The following is a 19,267-nucleotide window of genomic DNA, read 5'->3' as shown; positions in this document are numbered from 1 at the left end:
TTTAGGTCGGATGAGTTTGACAATGAGTCAAGCCATCCTTCCTATTCACCTATTCTATTCAGTGGGCTCAAGTGGACATTCAAACGTAATAAGTCGATGCTCTGTGGGGTGAAGGCATATTCGCTTCAATTGCCTGGGAAAATACCCTTTTTCTCCAAAGTGAAGAGGCCCGTGTCCAACGTTGGCCGTAGCATCGGCCGGACATTGAGCTATATAGGGATAGGCCCCAACACCCATAGCCTAGCCATTCGCAAATATCCCTCGTTGTGATGAATACAGCGCTGAGCTGGAGCAAGACGAAACGAGGTATCGGAATCTTGAGGTTGGCGTGCACCGCTCGAGAGGGGGACTGCCCATTGTCGTATTGTCCAAAATACATGTGCCCCCCCAAAATGTCGACATAAGGCGTAGTTGACTCTTCTGAGTAAGTTTCCAGAACCTTTTCATTTTTGGGGTAGCAACGTTTGCACGGAAGCTAAACAGGCTATTTAGCGCGTAGGATAGGATACAGGTTGCCTGTTTCTACCTCCCGCCGCCTCTGCGATGATTGATTCGTTCGGAACCTGAGTCCGGTTATGCTTAATCGCCTCATGCGGCAATTGTAAGGATGTCATGCCCGGTTATCTCCTGACGCTGCCTTCGAAAAAAGGACACCATCCTCTGTACAATCACAATATTACCTTACAGCGTACGTTTTAGAACTGGATTAAGGAGTTGAAATTCTTGCTTTTGCATGAGATCGTTCCGAGGCAATGGGTGGCATGGATCCTCGATGGAACGTAGCAATCGTCCACATGATCCAAGACACGGTCAGCCAAGAGAACGGGGCACAGGATATATCCATAAAAGCCTATTGCACTGTGATGCTGAGAGATAGTTATTCGATAGCTGGTGAGGAAGTCAGGCCAAAAATTAGCCGCCAGGGGAATCAGAGACTTCCTGAACAATCTCCCAATGGACTCCAGAATAGCGCGGCTGGAGCAAAAACCACGGAGAACAACCCCCAAATTTGGCAGCAAGGGAAACGAGGCCAGGGTTCAGCTCAGAGTTCCACCCCCGGCTGGGGGAAACATGAACAGGCTTGACAGGCACTCCGAGACCCTTGCTTAAACTCCTGAGGTGGAGACGTACGTGAAATCCATTCTGCCATTCTCGGGCTTGTTGGAGACCGCTGATTCAGAATTGGTGAGGGGGTGCTTCGGGAGCAAGAGTACCGTAGCCCTGTATTGACAACGCCGTTGCTCAAATCATTAAACCTACCGGCCCTAAGTACCTTCTCATTCGTTCCGTACTTCCCTAGAGCTCTTATCGTGGTGTGCTCTTGTCCAAAGAGTGCATGATGGTGAGACAAATCATTTACCGTTTAAGGTACGAGAATTGAGTTAAGCCACCAGGTAATGCCGTTAGTCATCCAGCGTTTATAGTATCGCGGTCGAGTAGCCTAAGCACGCCACATCGCTCACCCGCCTCTGGTGGTTTGTTGATTGACGTGATGTTGCTTCACGTAGTAAGCTATGATTGTTGGATAATTGTTATCTCCAGCATCAACCATTGAGCCAGATAGATCCCTGGCACCTTATCTCTGGTTGAGATACGCGGGACTTGAGCAAGTCTCGGCACTGCGTTATCACTCTTGGTATTTCGTAAAACATGCAACATCTTAGAATGTACTTCGTGCTTGGCCAGATAACACCAACACTCATGCCCCGTCTGTGCAATCCCCATCACCAGCGGCATGGGGTTCACCCTAGTAATGCATGGTACTCTGTCGTGTGTGGCGGCTTGGCTTGGGGAGAATGTACAACATGTTATGGGCTGGAATAGTGCCTCGACTTCTTGGCTCTCTTGGCTCTTCTTTCGAGCAACTCGTCCGCTTGCACTTTCTCTTGGCATCGTCGCCTCCTCGGGCAAATGCTAACTCTCAATCAATCAGTACTGCTTGGTCTTCTCCACAATGTCTGCCAACAATTGACTCTGAGTCGGCTTACCCGAGCTACCAGGTTATCAAGACCAAGGAGTTGAGGTTAGCTGTCTTGGCGACGGAGAATGAATTTCGTAATACTCACCTTCTCTTCTTAGCCAGGCCAAGCTCGAGTGTTTCTTTTGATGTGTCGCATCTTTGCTGGTTTCGGCACGCGATTCTCTGGGCACTTCATCCATGCACCGGTGTAACTCTCCTGACAGAATCTCTTGATGCTCCATAACGTCTGCTCCCATGTACTCAGCTTGGCTTGGCGATAGAGAGTGCCATGAGGTATAAAAGCTGAGGTATGCTCTTGAGGTTGACCAGGAATTGTAGTGCCAGTCCCCTTCTCCATTCCGTCTCTTGCAAAAGCTTCTCCACGGTCCTGTCTTGTCTTTAGTCTTTGAAACTCAAGCTAGGCTTGCTGTTCTTGCAATGGCCACCAAAGATGAGTTCAAGGATGTCTCCTCGCACCCGGTACAGGTGCCTACCAACTCCAGCAGCGACATTCCTCACGACCATGCCCAGGAAGAGATTGTAAAGAAGCCGTGGTGGCATAGTTTCAAAGAACCCGGCTCAGCTCTTCAAATCATCGTGGCTGCCCTGTTCGCTATCGCCATCGGCGTGGTCGTCGCTACCCAGGTCGACAATATTCCGGAGGCTGCTCCCATCCTTGTCGGTATCATTGGCAACATGTGGCTAAGAGCCCTTAAGGCAGTTGGTAAGTTTCCTGTAGCCTTGAAGCTAGCAATAGCTTCTTCTACCAAGAGTCAGCCGCTGACCAGTTGCAGTCCTTCCCTTGATCGTCTGCTCTATGTTGCTCGCTGTGACCAGACTCCGCGAGATGAGCAACGGGGGTTCTCTTCTCGCTCGATGGACTGTCGGATACTACATCATCACCACTCTCGTATCCATCACACTGTCTTGTATCATGATGGGCCTCGTCTGGAGCAAACAGTACTCGGTCGTCGTCACTACCCCGCTTGATGAAAAAGAAAAGGAAAAACTCGAGGAAAATGATCGCAGCATCCCCGTGGTCGTACAGGATATGTTCTTCTCTTTAATCCCATCGAATGTGGTCAAGGCATTGGCCGAAGACGAGTTACTGGCAGTCATCATTACTGCCATCATCGTCGGATATCTCATTGAATCCCCTCGCTCGCCCATCGTTCGCGTTACCGAGGAGATTGAGCGTATGATCACTAAGATCATCAAGTTCCTCATCGCGGTGGCCCCTATCGGTGTATTCTTCCTGATTTTGCCCAACCTGATGAAGCTTGACATTGGCGAGATCGGCAAGAATCTGGGTCTTCTCATTGGTGCCACCCTGTCCACCATGCTCATCCACATCCTGATCATCGTGCCCATCATATTCTTCGCCTTCACCAGGATGAATGCCTACTCGTACTGGATCAAGATATCTCCTGCCTGGATCACTGCCTGGGGAACTGCTTCGTCTGCTGCCACTTTGTCGGTCACTCTTCGATGCGCCAAGGATCGTGGTATTCCTTCCACCATCTACAAATTCTCTTGTCCTCTAGGCTGTCTGATCAACATGGACGGGTAAGTTACTACCTCATAATCCCCATAGTGCAAGACTAACCTAATAACAGTACCGCCATCTATCTTCCTGCTGCCGTTACCTTCATGGCTGCGACGCAAGGCACGACCCTGGGCCCTGCCGACTATGTCATCATTGCACTGCTTTCAACGTTGGCATCTATCGGTGTGTCTCCGATTCCCTCAGCCTCGCTTGTTCTTTCAGTCATGATTGCTCGTTCCGTCAATGTCGACGTCACCAACATGTATGCTGTCATCGTGGCTATTGATTGGTTCCTCGACCGCTTCCGTACCGCTGTCAACGTTTCCGGTGATTTGTTCGCAAGTATGATCATCTACAAGATGACCAAGATCGAGGATCCGCCTGAAGTTGTCGAGCAAGAGGCCCGAGAGACTGATCAGAGCGAGAAGGATGCCTCCAACAAGGTTTAGGGATGCGCCATGGGCGAAGTTTTTATACCCGGCGTTGTAGCGTTGAAATTATCAAGATCGCTAGTTGAACAGCATAGGTGAGATAAAGAAATGATCAAGGTTTTTGAATTCAGTGACTCTTTCGTTGGACGCCGATGTGTGAGGAATAAATGTGATGACTCAGGCCAAGAACATTATGACAGGGAAAGTGAGCCTCTCTAGAGGTAATCTGTCTCAAGGAGAATGCTTGGCATACCTAGAAACTGCAACTGCAAAGGTAGGTACCTTCATATAAACAAAATTACTTGCTTCAGAAGTTCGGGTCTCAGCGTAGGTATGGAAGGTAAGTCTTATAAAGAAATGTCAGTCGCTGTGAGGCACAAGTGTACCTCTAGCGATGCACCATCAGAGAGGGCCAAGAACGTGAAACAAAAATGGAGGGAACAGAGGCAAAAAGAACAGAATTACAAGACCAAGCCCTGACTAAATACTCGCAACAAATAGGGACACGAGAGATATACAATCGAGGCGGAGGCTTGACGAGCCTAGTCTTATCTAGGTAAGGTAGGTAGTTAATAAAGCCGACCTCCCCGTTTCCTGCCTCTGTTGCTTCTAAGTTCTAGACCTTCTAGACTCCCGACGAATGCCAGCCGCGGTAATAAAAAAAATACATTGTAACTACAGGGCGTGTATGCTAACACTTAATGCTGTAAAACAAGTGCATTATATAGCATTACTCAGCGACCAAAGATATAAAGCTTTATCTATAGGATCCTTTTTACCGTAGCCGTTATATGCCCATTTTGAAAGTTCCACTGCAGAACAACTCTCTATCGTTGCAAGGATTTGTCATTGCTCATACAACCTTCGGAACGCTGCATTTTCCAGTATCCTCGAACCGTTGATACTGGAGATGTCGTTTCCGCCGGTTTCCAACTGTTTGTCATACTTGCCGATCGCCATATTCATGAGAAAAGGGCCAAGTTTCTCCGTTGGGCTATGCAAAGATTGAAGTACGGTTCTCATGAGGGGACCCATGAACAAATACATAGCGTTATAGAGCATACCAGGGTTAGGAATGTATGGCTTGATGGCCTCATGATTCGTGGCATCTACTCCAGCAGGGCGTACAGACTCGACGTGGAATTTTGTCGGCACATGTAGCTCAGAGAGTGCCCTCTCAGCCTCGCCTTTCACACGACCGAAGATGGGTGTAAATGAAGTCGGCTCAAGGGTAGCTCCATGGCCAGAAACGTATATGAATCGGAAAGGCTCATTGTTAGGTGATATCTTGGAAAAGGCTTTCGCAGCCGCAACTGGAAAGTCTCTGGTGATGGTGACATATTCGCTTTGCCGCACCCTGTCAGCTTATACAACCTTGGGCCACGAGCAATTGAACGCAAACTTACTCTTTTGTCACCTTGAGCTGGCTGATACCCAATGCCCAAACTACACCGTTTGCGCCTTGAATCTGATCAAGGACTTCTGAGTTGTATTTCGTAAAGTCATTATGAGTGATAACATTGACTCTGGGATCCCCTGCTGCCATCGGCACTGGTCTGCGGCTCAGTATTGAAATCTTGGTGATGTCTTTCGACTTGAGCATAGCGTCAAGCACGCCAGAGCCAACGAGGCCAGTGGCTCCAGTAAGGACGAGATGCATGATATTCGAGACTGGTTGATTTTTTTCAGGCCGTAAGTGAAAAGTCGAAGAAACTCGAGAATCAGCACTTTGAAACGGAATCGAGGTAAAAGTGTGAGCGGTCACCTGAGATACTATACCACGGTTGGTCCTGTGGCGAGTACCGACAGATGTATGAGATAGGGTTACTTTCAGATGGCGACTTGAAGAGTTTTGTAATACTTGATAACTCCATGGCCGGCCACGGATTTAGGATCTAGTGCTAAATCCGTGTTTCGCTAGCCTCATCAACATTTCCAGATGCTATTGCAAATATCAAGAACCAATTAAAGATTCGCAGATTACAGAGGAAATATAGGTTTGCTTACTTATCTTAGCACATATTAGTGCTAGTAGAGCTGTAACTTTTACTGCGGTCTTCCTCAGAAAGAACATGTCTTCGAGGTAGGTAGTACCTTATCTACCTATTCAAGATCCAAGCACCAAGCACCAAGCAGGGGTTCAATTAACCGTGCAGGTCTGGCGCTGCTCTAACGCAAATTAGTATAGTGCCCGCTCCACCCACTTTTCGGTGTAAGCTGCTGGACCTCTTCACTTGTAGTCATGTCTCTACAACGATTTCGACCCTGCATGCAATTTCCCTCTTCAAAATCATCTTTTATCTCTGATCCCTTGCGCGAACCAGAAATGTCTGCCGTGACAGTCTCTAATTATCCAAGATACTTAAAGAGAGTTGGTCCACTTTTCATCGGTTAAAGCTAACCTTCTTGGTGCTTCTCTCAGATCTGGTGAGGCTGGAAAGATCGACATATACACGTCATTGCCATGCTTCTCGACGATAAACACGCGCCAAAGTTGAATAAAACTAGGTGGCAAGAAAGAACATTCTTGATGAACACGGACTTCATCACCATTTGTGTCCATCTATGCTCAAATGGGATATCGAACGAGGAGCAACTAACTCAACCCGAGAATAAGTACGACTATATCGCCTATGGAGTCTGGTCATCGAGAAATTTAAACTCTAAAAACTTCAATGACAAGTCCAGTGAGGTTAGATATCACAGGGAAAAGTTCATCGAAACTCCCAAGTCAAAATAGCTGGTATTGATGTATATATTGGTAAAGATCGAATGGAAGTCTATGTGAAAACAAAACAATCGCTATCCCGTGTATGCTTATTCTCAATCCCAAACGCCTTGCTTGATCATCCCCCCTGTCCGCAGTTTCTTATTTTAGTCGAACTCAGGCTAAGTAAATCGAGAATCATCTGCTTTGAGCAAAGTTGTTGTTGTTGGCGATCAGGTTTGGTGAGCCTCGGCGGCTACCGACGACCTTATTGCTGGTAGCGTACTTCTTGATGTATTTGGTTGTGGTGTCAACGCCAGTAATGCCGTACACGGACTGCGCGTACAGCACAAGACCAGAAACATGTGGAGTGGCCATCGAGGTGCCGCTCTCAATGTAGGTGCCGTTGTCGCTGAGCCACGAGGCAGAAACTACATCGACACCTGGAGCCATCATGTCTACAGCGCTACCGTAGTTGGACCAGCTGGGGATTTTCCAGTTCTTGTCAATGGCTCCAACAGTAATGGCCTGAGGAGCTGAAGCTGGAGATTTTGTATTGGCATTTGTTCCCTGGTTTCCGGCGGCGACCACAAATATGACTCCGGACTTGGCAGCATTCTTGATAATGTCGTTGAGCGCCCCGGATACACCGTCGATACCAAGAGAGAGGTTGATCACGGAGAACTCTTGTCTTTTCTTCTTGATGACATCGTTGACGGCCCACTCAATGCCGTTGAGAATGACGGAAAGATCTGCAGAGTCACCCTGAAAGACTTTGACAGAAATGATCTTGGCCTTCTTAGCGACTCCGAAGGTCTTTCCAGCAATGGTTCCAGCAACATGAGTGCCATGACCCAGTCGGTCAACATAATCTTTTCGGAAGGCTGTCCAGCCATTCTTGGCCCGGCCTTGGAACTCCTGGTGGGTGGTACGGACACCGCTATCAACAAGGTAGGCAAACGAGTCGGAACCGCTTTGCTTGTTGTAGAGATAGTTCTGGAAGCCCTTGTTGCGGTGTGAGATGGTTCCGAGGCCCCATGTGCTTGACTTCTGGTTGATTTCGCTTCTCTTCTCAAGCTGATCATCCTCACCCTCGTCTTCAGTGCCCTCGCCTTCTTGACTTGCCGTTTCTGCTGGTGGTGCTGGTTCCACGGGTTGTTCTTGACGCTTGACAGCGCCCCATGTCAACTTGACTCTACGGTCAGGCTCAACACGGACGACCTATTTCAGTTGTTAGACATCAAGCACGTTGCTGTGGTTTAGATATCTTACCTCGGGGCTCTTCTTAATCTGCTTTACCGTCTCGTCGTCGAATGTACCAGAGTATCCGTGAAAACCAGCCTCGGTCTCAAATGTCTTCTCAACGCCATTGTCGCCATCACGCTTCTCGATACTTCGCTTGTGAACGCCATCAACCCATTTCATATGAGCCTCTACCGCAGGGGCCTTGATCTCAGACTTAAGGGTAACGATGTAGCTGCCAGGGATTGTACTGTCGACGCCAGAAGGAGTTGTAGGTGCTGTTAGACAACAGCCAAGGAGGGTAGTAGCAATAACTGCGAAAGTCTTAAGTTGAACCATGGTTCAAAGGATGGTGTGAAGATTAATGGAAAGAGAGACAAGAGGTGGGAAGAGAGAATATTTTGATAATGAATGAAAGTGTTGGTTATGAAAGGAGGGCAAGTTCACTCCAGAAGTTCTTGTTTCAGGCTTAAGTACGAATCAGGGATTGCACTAGAAGCCTCTTCTCGCGTGAACCATGATTCTATGCCATCATACCAGGTTCCTGGGGCCAAACGGACGAGACCCTGAAGAGGCATCATTGTCATGACCAGATCCACGATTAAGCAAGCGCCTCATCGTAGCCAAATACCGGATATACCGCCACCCAGACCCAGTTTGACGCAGGAACAATGAATTCAGAAGCCAGAGAATGGAGGCGCCGCGTGGCCATAGCTCTGGCCAGACATCAACGGGCGGATGGTTGCCCGTATAGGCAAGGGAGGGATGGAAAACCACGCGATGGCTTCGAAGTGGCCCTCTAGTCAAGCTCAGAGAGGGCTAGCTGGCCCATGCCTCGATAGACGGATCTGGAGATGCGATGACGATCCATCTCATGAGTCGTACTTTGACCTATGTGGAGGAACTTGGTAGTGGCCAATGATGTCTGAGGATATAGCCCGGAAATGGTCTAACTTCCCAGTAGTCTGGTCCAGACATATAAGCCGCATTCCTCTACCCAGACCACGACGCATACAGGACCCTGAGCACTGGATTAAAATTCTCCGGGTACTCCACAATTCGAAGCCGGATTGTCTTGTCGACACGGTTTGACGCTGCCGATAATCATCGTAGGTTTAAACATGAAATATGAGTGTTTTAGCACCTGAACTTCGGCGAATTCCATCCCCAGGCGACGTATTTGAGTAGGCATTGAAGCTAGCGGGTGTAGCTCTCTTTTACTATGATATTTCGCCTCTTGCGTAATGCAAATAACTATAGATGCCAAGATTAAGTTTATGGTAAACATTTGACTTCATCACAGGAGGCATTAATGATCAGACCCTTAGCACTAGTCTTTAGCATTTTTTATATCGCCGATTCGGTTCTTACTCATGTAGGTAAAGCCCCAAGATCTAAAAGGTCTTGAGCAAACCCAGAAATTATGTTCTCTTACCTGATATAGGTACGTCATGAACGGTTGTCATCTGAATATCATTGCCAGGTAGTTCAGATGCCCCAAATATGTCAGATAGCATGACACGCTCACCACAGGTGCACGAGAGTATGCGTAGCTCCCGTCAAGTTACCAACAATACACGGTTTGTAAGTGACCAAACATGAAACCGGCCATCAAAATACCTAAACAGCAACAGCAGCTGTAGAATGTGTGCCAAGCCATACAATGGAATTCAGTGGCAAATGCCCTTTAATCTAGATCATGACTCGGAATTTTGCTAAGCTTGTTGCTACATGAGTACTTCATAGTTAGTCACTGGCATTAACTAAAGTGCGGGCGTCAGTTCACGATGTGGCACAGCTCGCAAATATTCATGACTTGGCAAATTCCTCTTAGCTGAATCACAGACATGAAAAGACACAATGATAGACGCGATGACTCGGATCTATATCATGACCAAGAGTGTTCCACTTAACCAGTAACAAGTGGAATGTACGACAGTCGCTGATTTATACATTGTTAATAATGGTGTTTGATATTTATAGAAGGATATTGGTAGATTCGTGGGGCCCGCGCCATCCATGTGCTATGAAATATGTGATCGATAGGCGAATCAATCCACAGTTTTAATATAATGCCTTATTTTGTCCTTTCTCGCAGTGTGAAAAGGTATGTCACCGTCACGATGGCGAGGCATTTCGGTGTCTTCGATTTTATCAGTGGACAACATTTGAATAACTATATCTCCCGGACAGGCCGAAACCTCGGAAATGACGTACTGTTCAGTCTTTTGCTTATGTTGATATCTGCATAAAGATCGCTGATCTAATATCTATATTCATTAAGGTAGGCATGTAAGGATAAGCACTTGGGTTGCTATCGTCGATGCAAAATACACGTTTATAGCAGCTCATTTTAGCACCACCGAACTGCACAAATATGATATAAAGCCTTACATTCATTACATGTTAGTAGCTTTCTAAAAATAATGAAAAATTTCGAGTGATAGATGAGATATGTCTGTTTAGGAGTAGAAACAGCCCTCTAGTTAGGAACATGTTGTCAAGCTGACTCATCAAATCAACTAATATCGCTCTCTGCCACACTCTCGTCAACTAAAATATGCGTACATTAGGTAGTAGTATAATAAGCAATACTAAGCACCGTCAATTGATTGGATCTTGACACTCAGGAAAGTCTCGGTGGTGCCTCCGAAACTTATTAAGGTCAATGGTCAAGCAAAGAACGGCAACCGCGAGATCGCCGACTGCCGGTCGGACCATCGGGGCCGCTAGAAAAAAAAGTTGTCCCCGGCAGGAGGGATCGGAGTTTCGGGGTCTCCATTGGGTGCCAGTCTGTTATGTGGGGTAGTGAATAAATTTATGACCACTCAGAAGCAGAAATCATGATATAACCTGCTGCTGCTATTTTTGTCATCCCACTTTCCCATCTTGGAACATTAAAGTCCTTTCCGAAGTCGGCCTAGTTCAATTGCGTGATTCTGTCGAAGCATCAACAATTCTCAAGACCGAGCAAGATCCGCCCAATTCAAGGGCAGAGACAGGGGAAAACAGAGTGAATCGGCGCCATGGCTTTCCCTACGGTTACTCCGTTGAGTCGCCTCTTGAAGGGTTCTTTTGCCTCTCTTTTGCCTCCGTCCTTTCTCCTCCTCCTCTTCCTCTCTCTTCTTCAGTCCGCATCACCCTGAAAGTATCTCATCTCGCTTCAGAGCCAGCGACTTGAGTTTCAGCTTGGTAGACCATCTCTTTTGACTATCAAGTCAATAGTCAACCGCGGGGTTTTGTTCTTTCCCTTCATTGGCCTTAAAGACTCTCAAGATGCCTCACCAAGAATCCGCCCCTGTGGCCAAGACCAACTCGGCAGAGTTCAACAAGTTATCGTCCAGTCTCCCTTTCGGCCAGCAGGTTCCTCTGTCATCAATCTCTGGCCCGACTTATGTGACCGCCCAGCTCCTCGTTCAGCAGATCGCCTACAAGCTGTCCGATAAGATCTTCTCTTACTCTCCCGAGACCTTCGACCTCGATATCGCACTCAAGGAGTGGGCTTCCAAGAATGAGAAGAACATCCACGGATACTCCACCGAGGTTCTGCCTCTCCAGACTCGAATTGGCGCGGGCGCTCTCGCTCTGGGCTACATCTTCTCGCCCGACTTCGATGTCTCCAAGCGTCACATTCCCCAGTCCCTGGTTGCGCCCTCAGGCAGCCTTCAGCAACTGCGCGGAACTCTCGACCAGCTCTCTCTCCTCTACGGCGTTTCCAGCCCCTTCGTCGCCCACGTCGCCGCTCTCGATTATTCCGATAGCAAGGGTCTGATCTCCAACTACGACTCTGCGCTGCGCCTTGCAGAGGACCTTGGTCTTGGACTTGTTGCCAGCACCTCCACCTATGAGGCTCAGCACATGTCCATCTTTGCCACTCTCTTGGCTACTCTCCTTCCTACTCTTCACATCTATGACGGCGTCCGCGTCGCTCGAGAGACTCTCCGTGTCGTTGATGCTTTGAGCGAGAACGGTGTCGCCGATCTGTACAGCAAGCTCTCTGCTGAGGCTGGCAAGCTCAACACTCGTCTTGACACCGCCGGTAAGGTTGTTGAGCTTCTTAAGCTCTTCAACGATGAGCTCGGCACCGTCTATGAGCCTTTTGAGTACCACGGTCATGAGTCCCCTGACGTCGTTCTCGTTGCTTTCGGCAGCGTTGAGTCACAGGTGGCCAAGGAGGTTCTAGCCAAGCTCTCTGCTGATGGCGCCAAGGTTGGTGTCATCAACGTGCGAATCTACCGCCCCTTCATTGAGGAGGCTTTCATCAAGGCCATCCCTGCTTCTGCTCGTACAATCGCTGTCCTTGGTCAGGTCAAAGACGAACTCGCTGTTGAGGATGAGGCTACCCAGTCTGCTCTCTACAGTGATGTCCTGACTGCTGTCACTTTCTCGGGTAAATTTGACACCGAGCCCGCGGTTCTTGACATCAAGTACACCCCTGCTCAGACTTTCACTCCTCAAGGTCTGGTCAACACTCTCCACAAGATCTTTGGCAACGAGGGCGAGGCTAAGAAATTGCCTTCTCTCGTCCATGCTCAGCAGTTCACCTTCTGGGACCTCGACAACTCATCTGCTCTCAACTCTCCCAGTGTCATTGGCAACCTGCTCTCCAAAGAATCCACCTCCAACGTTTATGTTAACGAGATCTTCGACAATCTCACCCAAGGTGGTCTCGTTCGAAGTGACCTTCGAGCCTCCAAGAAGGCCCTTGAGGCGCCTTACGACATTAACGACGCCAATACTATTATCGTCGGTGACGAGAAGATTCTCAAAGAGGTTGATGTCCTCAAGGGTCTCGTCGAGGGTGGCAATGTCATTGTGAAGCTCTCCAACTTCAAGGATGATGAGGTCGAGAAGCGTCTCCCTCTCGCATTCCGAAAGGGACTCCGGGAGAAGGCGGCTGAGCTCTTCATCCTCGACTCTTCTTATTCCCCCGCTTTCGAGAAGGACCCTCTCTTCTCCAAGCTGCTACTCGAGCTGTCCTTCCTGAAGGTTGCTCTTCCTGACTTTACCCCCGAGGATATCGCCAAGCATATCCTCGCCGAAGGCCACCCTCCTACCCTGGAGGAGTCCATGGATGCTGTTGGCCTTTGCCTCCGTCATTTCGAGGTCCCCTCCACCTGGGCTGAGGTTGATGCCGACTTTGTTGACCCCAATCTTCCTGCTACCATCCAGAGCAACAGCTTCGTCGTCCACGACAAGGAGGAAGCTGAGGAGACTTTCGAGCTCCATGACTGGCAGGCTGCTGCCAAGTCTCTTACTTTCAAGGAGGCTTACGGTACCAAGAACGTTCTGCGACCCGAGTTGTCTGTCAAGACCTCCACCATCACTGTCAAGGAGAATCGTCGACTTACTCCTCAAGACTACGACCGCAACATCTTCCACATCGAATTTGATCTTGGTGACTCCGGTCTGACCTACAAGATCGGTGAGGCTCTAGGTATTCACGCCGAGAACGACGAGGAAGAGGTCAACCAGTTCATCGAGTTTTATGGCCTCAACCCTGCCGAGCTCGTCCAGGTTCCTGCCCGCGAGGATCCTGCTCTCCTCGAGACCCGTACTGTCTTCCAGGCCCTTATTCAGAACGTCGATATTCTTGGCAAGCCTCCCAAGCGCTTCTACGAGGCCCTTGCTGAGTTTGCTACCGATGAGACCGAGAAGCAGAAGCTTGAGGCTCTCGCCAGCGCCGCTGGTGCTGAGGATCTGAAGCGCCGCGCTGAGGTCGATACCGCTACCTATGTTGACATTCTTGAGGAGTTCAAGTCAGCTCGCCCAAGCTTCCACGACCTCATCAAGATTGTCAGCCCTGCGAAGCGCCGAGAGTACTCTATCGCCTCTGCTCAGGCTGTTACCCCCAACTCAGTTTCTCTCATGATTGTCGTAGTTGACTGGGTTGATCCTCGTGGCCGTACCCGTTACGGACATGCTACGCGCTACCTTAGCCGTCTCCCAGTTGGTGCCAAGGTCACTGCTTCAGTCAAGCCTTCCGTCATGAAGCTTCCCACCAAGGACACTGCGCCTCTCATCATGGCTGGTCTCGGAACGGGCCTTGCTCCTTTCCGTGCCTTTGTCCAGTACCGCGCCATGCAGAAGGCTCAGGGTAAGGAGATCGGCTCCATCCTCTTGTACCTTGGATCCCGCCACCAGCGTGAGGAGTACCTCTATGGTGAGGAATGGGAGGCCTATCTGGCCGCTGGTGTTGTCACTCTTATCGGATCTGCCTTCTCTCGTGACCAGCCTCAGAAGATTTACATTCAGGACCGCATGCGTCAAACGCTCAAGGAGATCGCAAAGGCCTATATCCAGGACGAGGGTAGCTTCTACCTTTGCGGTCCTACGTGGCCTGTACCTGATGTGACCAAGGTGCTCGAGGAGGCTATCGCTCACGAGGCCAAGGCTGCTGGCAAGAAGATTGATCCTCGCAAAGAGATTGAGAAGCTCAAGGAAGAGGGACGATACGTCCTTGAAGTTTACTAGTCGATATACGTCTTTGATGGCAAGCTTGTGCTCAAAATGGTGCTTGGGATAGTATAGAAAGCATTGAAGCGTTTGAATTTAACTATAAGAGTATATCTTTACATCACGTCTTGTGCATTGTGACGCTTGTTATCAGGCCAGATACAGGACACTGCTGCCAACCCACAGATGCGAGGCTTCTGGGTTGCTTCCATACCAGCATGGGCAAGCTTTCGTCGGGGCTGATGAATGTGCTCGCTCCAGGTGCGTCCCTCAGCTCAGCAGGACCTCGCTCTCGGTTCCTCGCCCCCCTTCTCGCAGGCCAAGGGGCACGTCTAGGACAGTCTGTCCTCCTCATCCGGGGCCCTCTCAGCACAGCACATAACCTGTGCATTGGTTGCTTAGGCGCGCGACTGCCGGCAAATCTAAGAGAATTCTGAAATTGTTACCCGCCTTAACAATAAACCCAAGTTGTTGCCCAACCTCGAGATTATCTCGTGTGGGATAAGTGTTCTAGACCACGAGCGAAAAGCAAATATCACGGGTGGTGAAACCTACTAGTGACCAAACAAGACAGGATACCCGCCGCGGTGAGAACGAATATGGAAATCCGAAGGCCTTCTTTTCTTTTTGTCTCTGGAACCGAAAAGCCCTGCAGATCCTTTTGGGCATCAACCACAGCTATTGGCGGCCAGCCCAACCGGTGAATGCTCAATGCCCAATATTTGCACACACGAAGGGAGGCCGAGGGGGGGGGATCGTCGTGATCATGGATGCGCCGCGGAGATGATATCGAGATTGCTTGCATGGATGCGTCGCTGAAAAGAGTATTCCGCGGTCTGGGGGGCTGACGGATGATCCTGTGAGGCTTTTGAGTTTTGAGCGACCGGTGAAGGTCTAAGCGAACCGATGATAGCCATCTGGCTGCTTCTGGCATGCTTCCAAGTTCTACAGTACGTACAGTGTTTGGAAATGGCGGTTATACCTACGTACTTACATTCATTGTAGAGTTTCAATGTCGTGGGTGCGTGTTTACTGCCAACAGCTGGAGATGTATCTTGATGGATCGATCATTCAGCAGACTGGTAGTCTAAACTGACGCACTAGCATCAGAGATTAAGTATGTGATTTATCAACTGGATCTCTTGGAGTCGTAAAATAGCCTATCGCTTGAGGATCACCGACCGATGTCTCAACTCCATGTCGTGCACCTGAGATCCCCTCGACAGACAGAAGCCCGCAAGGAAGCAAGACTTTCAGTCCCACCTCATGATTTATTATCACATCTCTCTATTGATGTGTCTAGTTTCGTCATCCCTTACATAGTAGAAACCGAGATGGCACAAGCGACATGTAAAAGTGGGGAAAGCCCCGGTATTGATTGGCTGCCGATCGATGCGCCACAGATACCAGCCTCAAGGAAGCACAGCAGTAAGGATAAAGGTCACGATCTGCAAGATGCATTATTAAAGGTACTTATATCTTTATATTAATAACTAGTAAGCTAAAGTATCTTAGATACTGTAGATTTAATAGGTCTGACCTGATGTAATCAGGTATCGTGTGCCATCTCGGTTTCTAAGGGATAGACTCAGTCAGTCAGTCAGTCAGTCTGTTTGGAATGCTCAAAAATGAGCGAACATCGAGGCCAAAAAACGAAATTGATTGCCCCGTACTGGAATCGAACCAGTGATCTTATCATGTCGTGTTATTTTACTAGTGATACGCTTTACCACTGAGCCAACGGGGCTTGGAACCGCTAGAAACTGCACGATCTGTACGACTTATACGTACAAGCGGAGCAGGAATGGGAATTTACCTCGCCAAACAGGCAGACAGGCAGCTTGTCAATTAACTATTCGGAAATAATTCTCTCTATATATATTTAATTCAATGTAAAAAAGGGTTTGATTACTCTCTTGGTAAACTGGTGTATCTCGTTCGCCTACCCTATTCCTGTAATTGCAAGTACAGTAACACACACATATACACTCGCTACTAAGTCAAGTTAGACCCTCCCTCTTCCAAGCAATACCATCTCCACGAGAATGGTCAATCTTACACGACCCAGATACAATCTTGGAATCCCAAGATCCAAAGAATTCGATCTGATCCGATTCTAGTCGAATCGATTCGATCTGTTCGTCATTCTCCGCCGACGTCGGCACCTCCTTGAACATGCATGAACTCGCCGTTGGAATACGGTGACCAAGTGGAAAAAGCAAGTATGTATTCTTGGCCACAAGAGTCACTTTCAAGTTTGCTTGAGGGGCCAGAGAAAAAAGCAAAGCACTCAGACACTGTCTCATCGCCTCCTTTAAAGTGTCCATTCTGGGAGTGATCGTCAGGCGAGGCTATACATATTACGTGCGACAAGCTGAAAATAAAAGCCACAAAATGACATGGCAAGGCAAACGACAAAGTAAAGCAAGATGGTAACAGACGCATGAATGAATTATATGCATGCATCCATGTATACGCACTGTGAGTGTACTTCACTGACAGAACTGACTTATCGACTGTCTAGACTGTATCCGTACCTGACATGCAATATCCTGTCAGTGAGAGATCGACAACATGGATCGTTTCTCTCCTGAATCGGAAGCGACAGAGCGACAACTCATACGAGGCTGTCAAAGAGATCAACAGGACGGTTCGAGAATTCGGGTTTAACGAGGCCACGGCGACCACTTGGCCGTTGTGCAACTCTTCCTGTGAGTGACTTGTTGCTTTTGTTTGTTACGCATGCCGCGCTCTTGTCTCGTCATAATCACGCAGATGGCTATGATTGACCCAGTACGACTGAGAACGGACACTGAGGTAAAGGGTAACCGACTCGGAAGTGAAAACGAGGTCACTGTCGCCATATTTTGCCCCAATGCCACTCACTCATGAACGACTGACAGACCGATGGGAGAGTGATGCAAGGAGACAGTAACAAGTCATGTGCACCGATACGAAAAAGAACAAATGATTCATGCCGAGTACGGATACTTCTATGCATGTCTCGTCCTTTCTTTCATCACCGGTCTCAGCCTAACTACCTATCGAGGTGCCTTGCGCACATGACCTCCAATATAGCTGGACTCTACAGACCGGTACGGACATCTCACGATGCATGTATGTACATACATATGCAGATTATATTATTACACCTTGGACCAAAACAACTTGTCACACCCATCGGGAATAAAGATGCCCAGACTTCCCCGGGGCCCAACCAACAATCTAATCTCCTGAAACCGGAATTCCAGAGACAAGTCAAAAAGAAACATGCAAGGGCTTCAACTCAAGCTGACGAATCGAAAAAAAAAAAAAAAAAAAAAAAAAAAAAAAAGGCACGACAAATCTGAGTTTTGCACAGCGTCAATCAAGCGCACAATAGCCTAGCCTAGTAGCCTAGGTATGCACTTCAAGAGCTGCATCTCTTAAATGTTATCTCTTTACCCTCCTCATCGCTAGGAACTCATACTCCGTCAGCCTCGTTTCCCCGGGCCCCTCGTCGTTCCTTGGATTCAGGGATCTAATGTCCTTGGACTGTCGTAATCGCTCCAGCTTGACCAGGTTCCCAACAAGAGGTCAAAGCGACAGAGATCTGCAGCGCCCCCCCTGCTTCATCTGCTCCCGGTCACGAACCTAACCCACAATGCCATCTGCTCAAGACTCGTTATCTAGATACGATCATACGATTCAGATGAAGGATCCCAGCAGACCGCCCTATCTCTGAGGGGCTTGCAGTTGCAGTTGCAGTCAAAGTGGTAGTATATGCAATGCAGCCCCATGCATCAAGGATCATGACGAGAGGAGAGAGAGAGAGAGAGAGAGAGAAAAGGAACAAGAAGAAACGGGCTCTGATTCCAGCCCATGGCTTTAGTCTAACCAGAGCTTTGGATCGGTATCAAAGCCTCCCGCTAACCGAACGGAACCAGTCTTGTCTTGCAGGGATCGATCCATCAACTACCGACCGATACTAACTTGCAAGGGGTTTGATCACTGTCAAAGTGGCAGGGGTCGTTCCTCGTATGCCAACCCTGAACCCTTTGCACTTGCTTGTGATCTGTTCCCACGTATCCGTATCTATCTATGTGAGTAACTACGAATATTGTACGTACGGAGTATTGTGAGACGACGACCAAGAAGGAGAAAAGTCAAAGTACCCACCACTACAATTGTACTGTAATTCCACGACCCGTGAGCTGGTGTTGTTCTCTCAACTGATTGATCCACGACATGCCAAGGTTATATGTGCCGTAGTGGACCGTAATTACCGCCCACCTCGTCTGACTTTGAGTCTACTATTAGTCTCACCCTTTTGCGACTCTGTCAGATATCACCAACACATACAGAGGAAGCGGTTAAAAGTTTTATCTTAACCCCCGGCTCGTAATAAAGGACCCTAGTAAAGTTAAAAAAGCAAAAAAGGCAATATAATAATTCCTAACCTGTAAACCTTTTATAACCCTTCTATAAGCTATTAACTAATTTTCTAAAGTTTCTAACAATCTAGTAAGTCCTTAGATTATAGCCTTAAATATAAATATTATAACTTAGGCTTTTATTATTTCCTTTAAAGCACTATATAGTAAAAAGTCTTTTTTTAAAGTAATAAAAATCTTAGGACTTTTAATCTATTAGGTTAACTAAATATATACTTATATAATTAAAAATAGGTTTAACCTTAATATAAAACTACTAATTCTTAAAGATAAATATCTTTAAAATAGGTTATAATTATAGTAGCTAAAAAAGGTAATAAAAGAAAATAAAAAGCTTATTATTTCTAAGGTATAGTATAACTATTATAAAAAAAACCTATACTAATATTACTAATAAGCTTAGTAAGGTAAAAATAAAAATCTTTATATTAATTATTTATTAAATACTTCTTTTTTTAAGATTTTAAAAAATAAAGCTAATAAAAAAACTAA

At 47.8% G+C, this 19,267-nt stretch overlaps 4 protein-coding genes across 4 annotated transcripts; 2 read left to right on the top strand and 2 right to left on the bottom strand.

The window, feature by feature from the left end:
* Window positions 1–2,398: 2,398 nt before the first annotated feature.
* FSUBG_8206 (excitatory amino acid transporter) lies at window positions 2,399–3,955 on the top strand (the record flags this gene model as incomplete). Its single annotated transcript, XM_036686590.1, has 3 exons — window positions 2,399–2,684; window positions 2,755–3,526; window positions 3,577–3,955. The coding sequence occupies 3 exons, from the start codon at window positions 2,399–2,401 to the stop codon at window positions 3,953–3,955; spliced, it is 1,437 nt and encodes a 478-aa protein (XP_036536255.1).
* An 828-nt stretch (window positions 3,956–4,783) lies between these two features.
* FSUBG_8205 (nucleoside-diphosphate-sugar epimerase) lies at window positions 4,784–5,597 on the bottom strand (the record flags this gene model as incomplete). Its single annotated transcript, XM_036686589.1, has 2 exons — window positions 4,784–5,294; window positions 5,344–5,597. The coding sequence occupies 2 exons, from the start codon at window positions 5,595–5,597 to the stop codon at window positions 4,784–4,786; spliced, it is 765 nt and encodes a 254-aa protein (XP_036536254.1).
* A 1,245-nt stretch (window positions 5,598–6,842) lies between these two features.
* FSUBG_8204 (alkaline protease (oryzin)) lies at window positions 6,843–8,225 on the bottom strand (the record flags this gene model as incomplete). Its single annotated transcript, XM_036686588.1, has 2 exons — window positions 6,843–7,865; window positions 7,917–8,225. The coding sequence occupies 2 exons, from the start codon at window positions 8,223–8,225 to the stop codon at window positions 6,843–6,845; spliced, it is 1,332 nt and encodes a 443-aa protein (XP_036536253.1).
* A 2,937-nt stretch (window positions 8,226–11,162) lies between these two features.
* Window positions 11,163–14,360, top strand: FSUBG_8203 (uncharacterized protein; the record flags this gene model as incomplete). The annotated part of the gene is made up of 1 exon (XM_036686587.1): window positions 11,163–14,360. The coding sequence occupies one exon, from the start codon at window positions 11,163–11,165 to the stop codon at window positions 14,358–14,360; it is 3,198 nt and encodes a 1,065-aa protein (XP_036536252.1).
* Window positions 14,361–19,267: the final 4,907 nt, after the last annotated feature.

Source organism: Fusarium subglutinans (assembly GCF_013396075.1).
Source record: "Fusarium subglutinans strain NRRL 66333 chromosome Unknown NRRL66333_c0000111, whole genome shotgun sequence".
Lineage (NCBI taxonomy): Eukaryota > Fungi > Ascomycota > Sordariomycetes > Hypocreales > Nectriaceae > Fusarium > Fusarium subglutinans.
The sequence above is the reverse complement of the archived record's forward strand: the minus strand, read 5'-3'. Positions and strand labels throughout refer to the sequence as shown.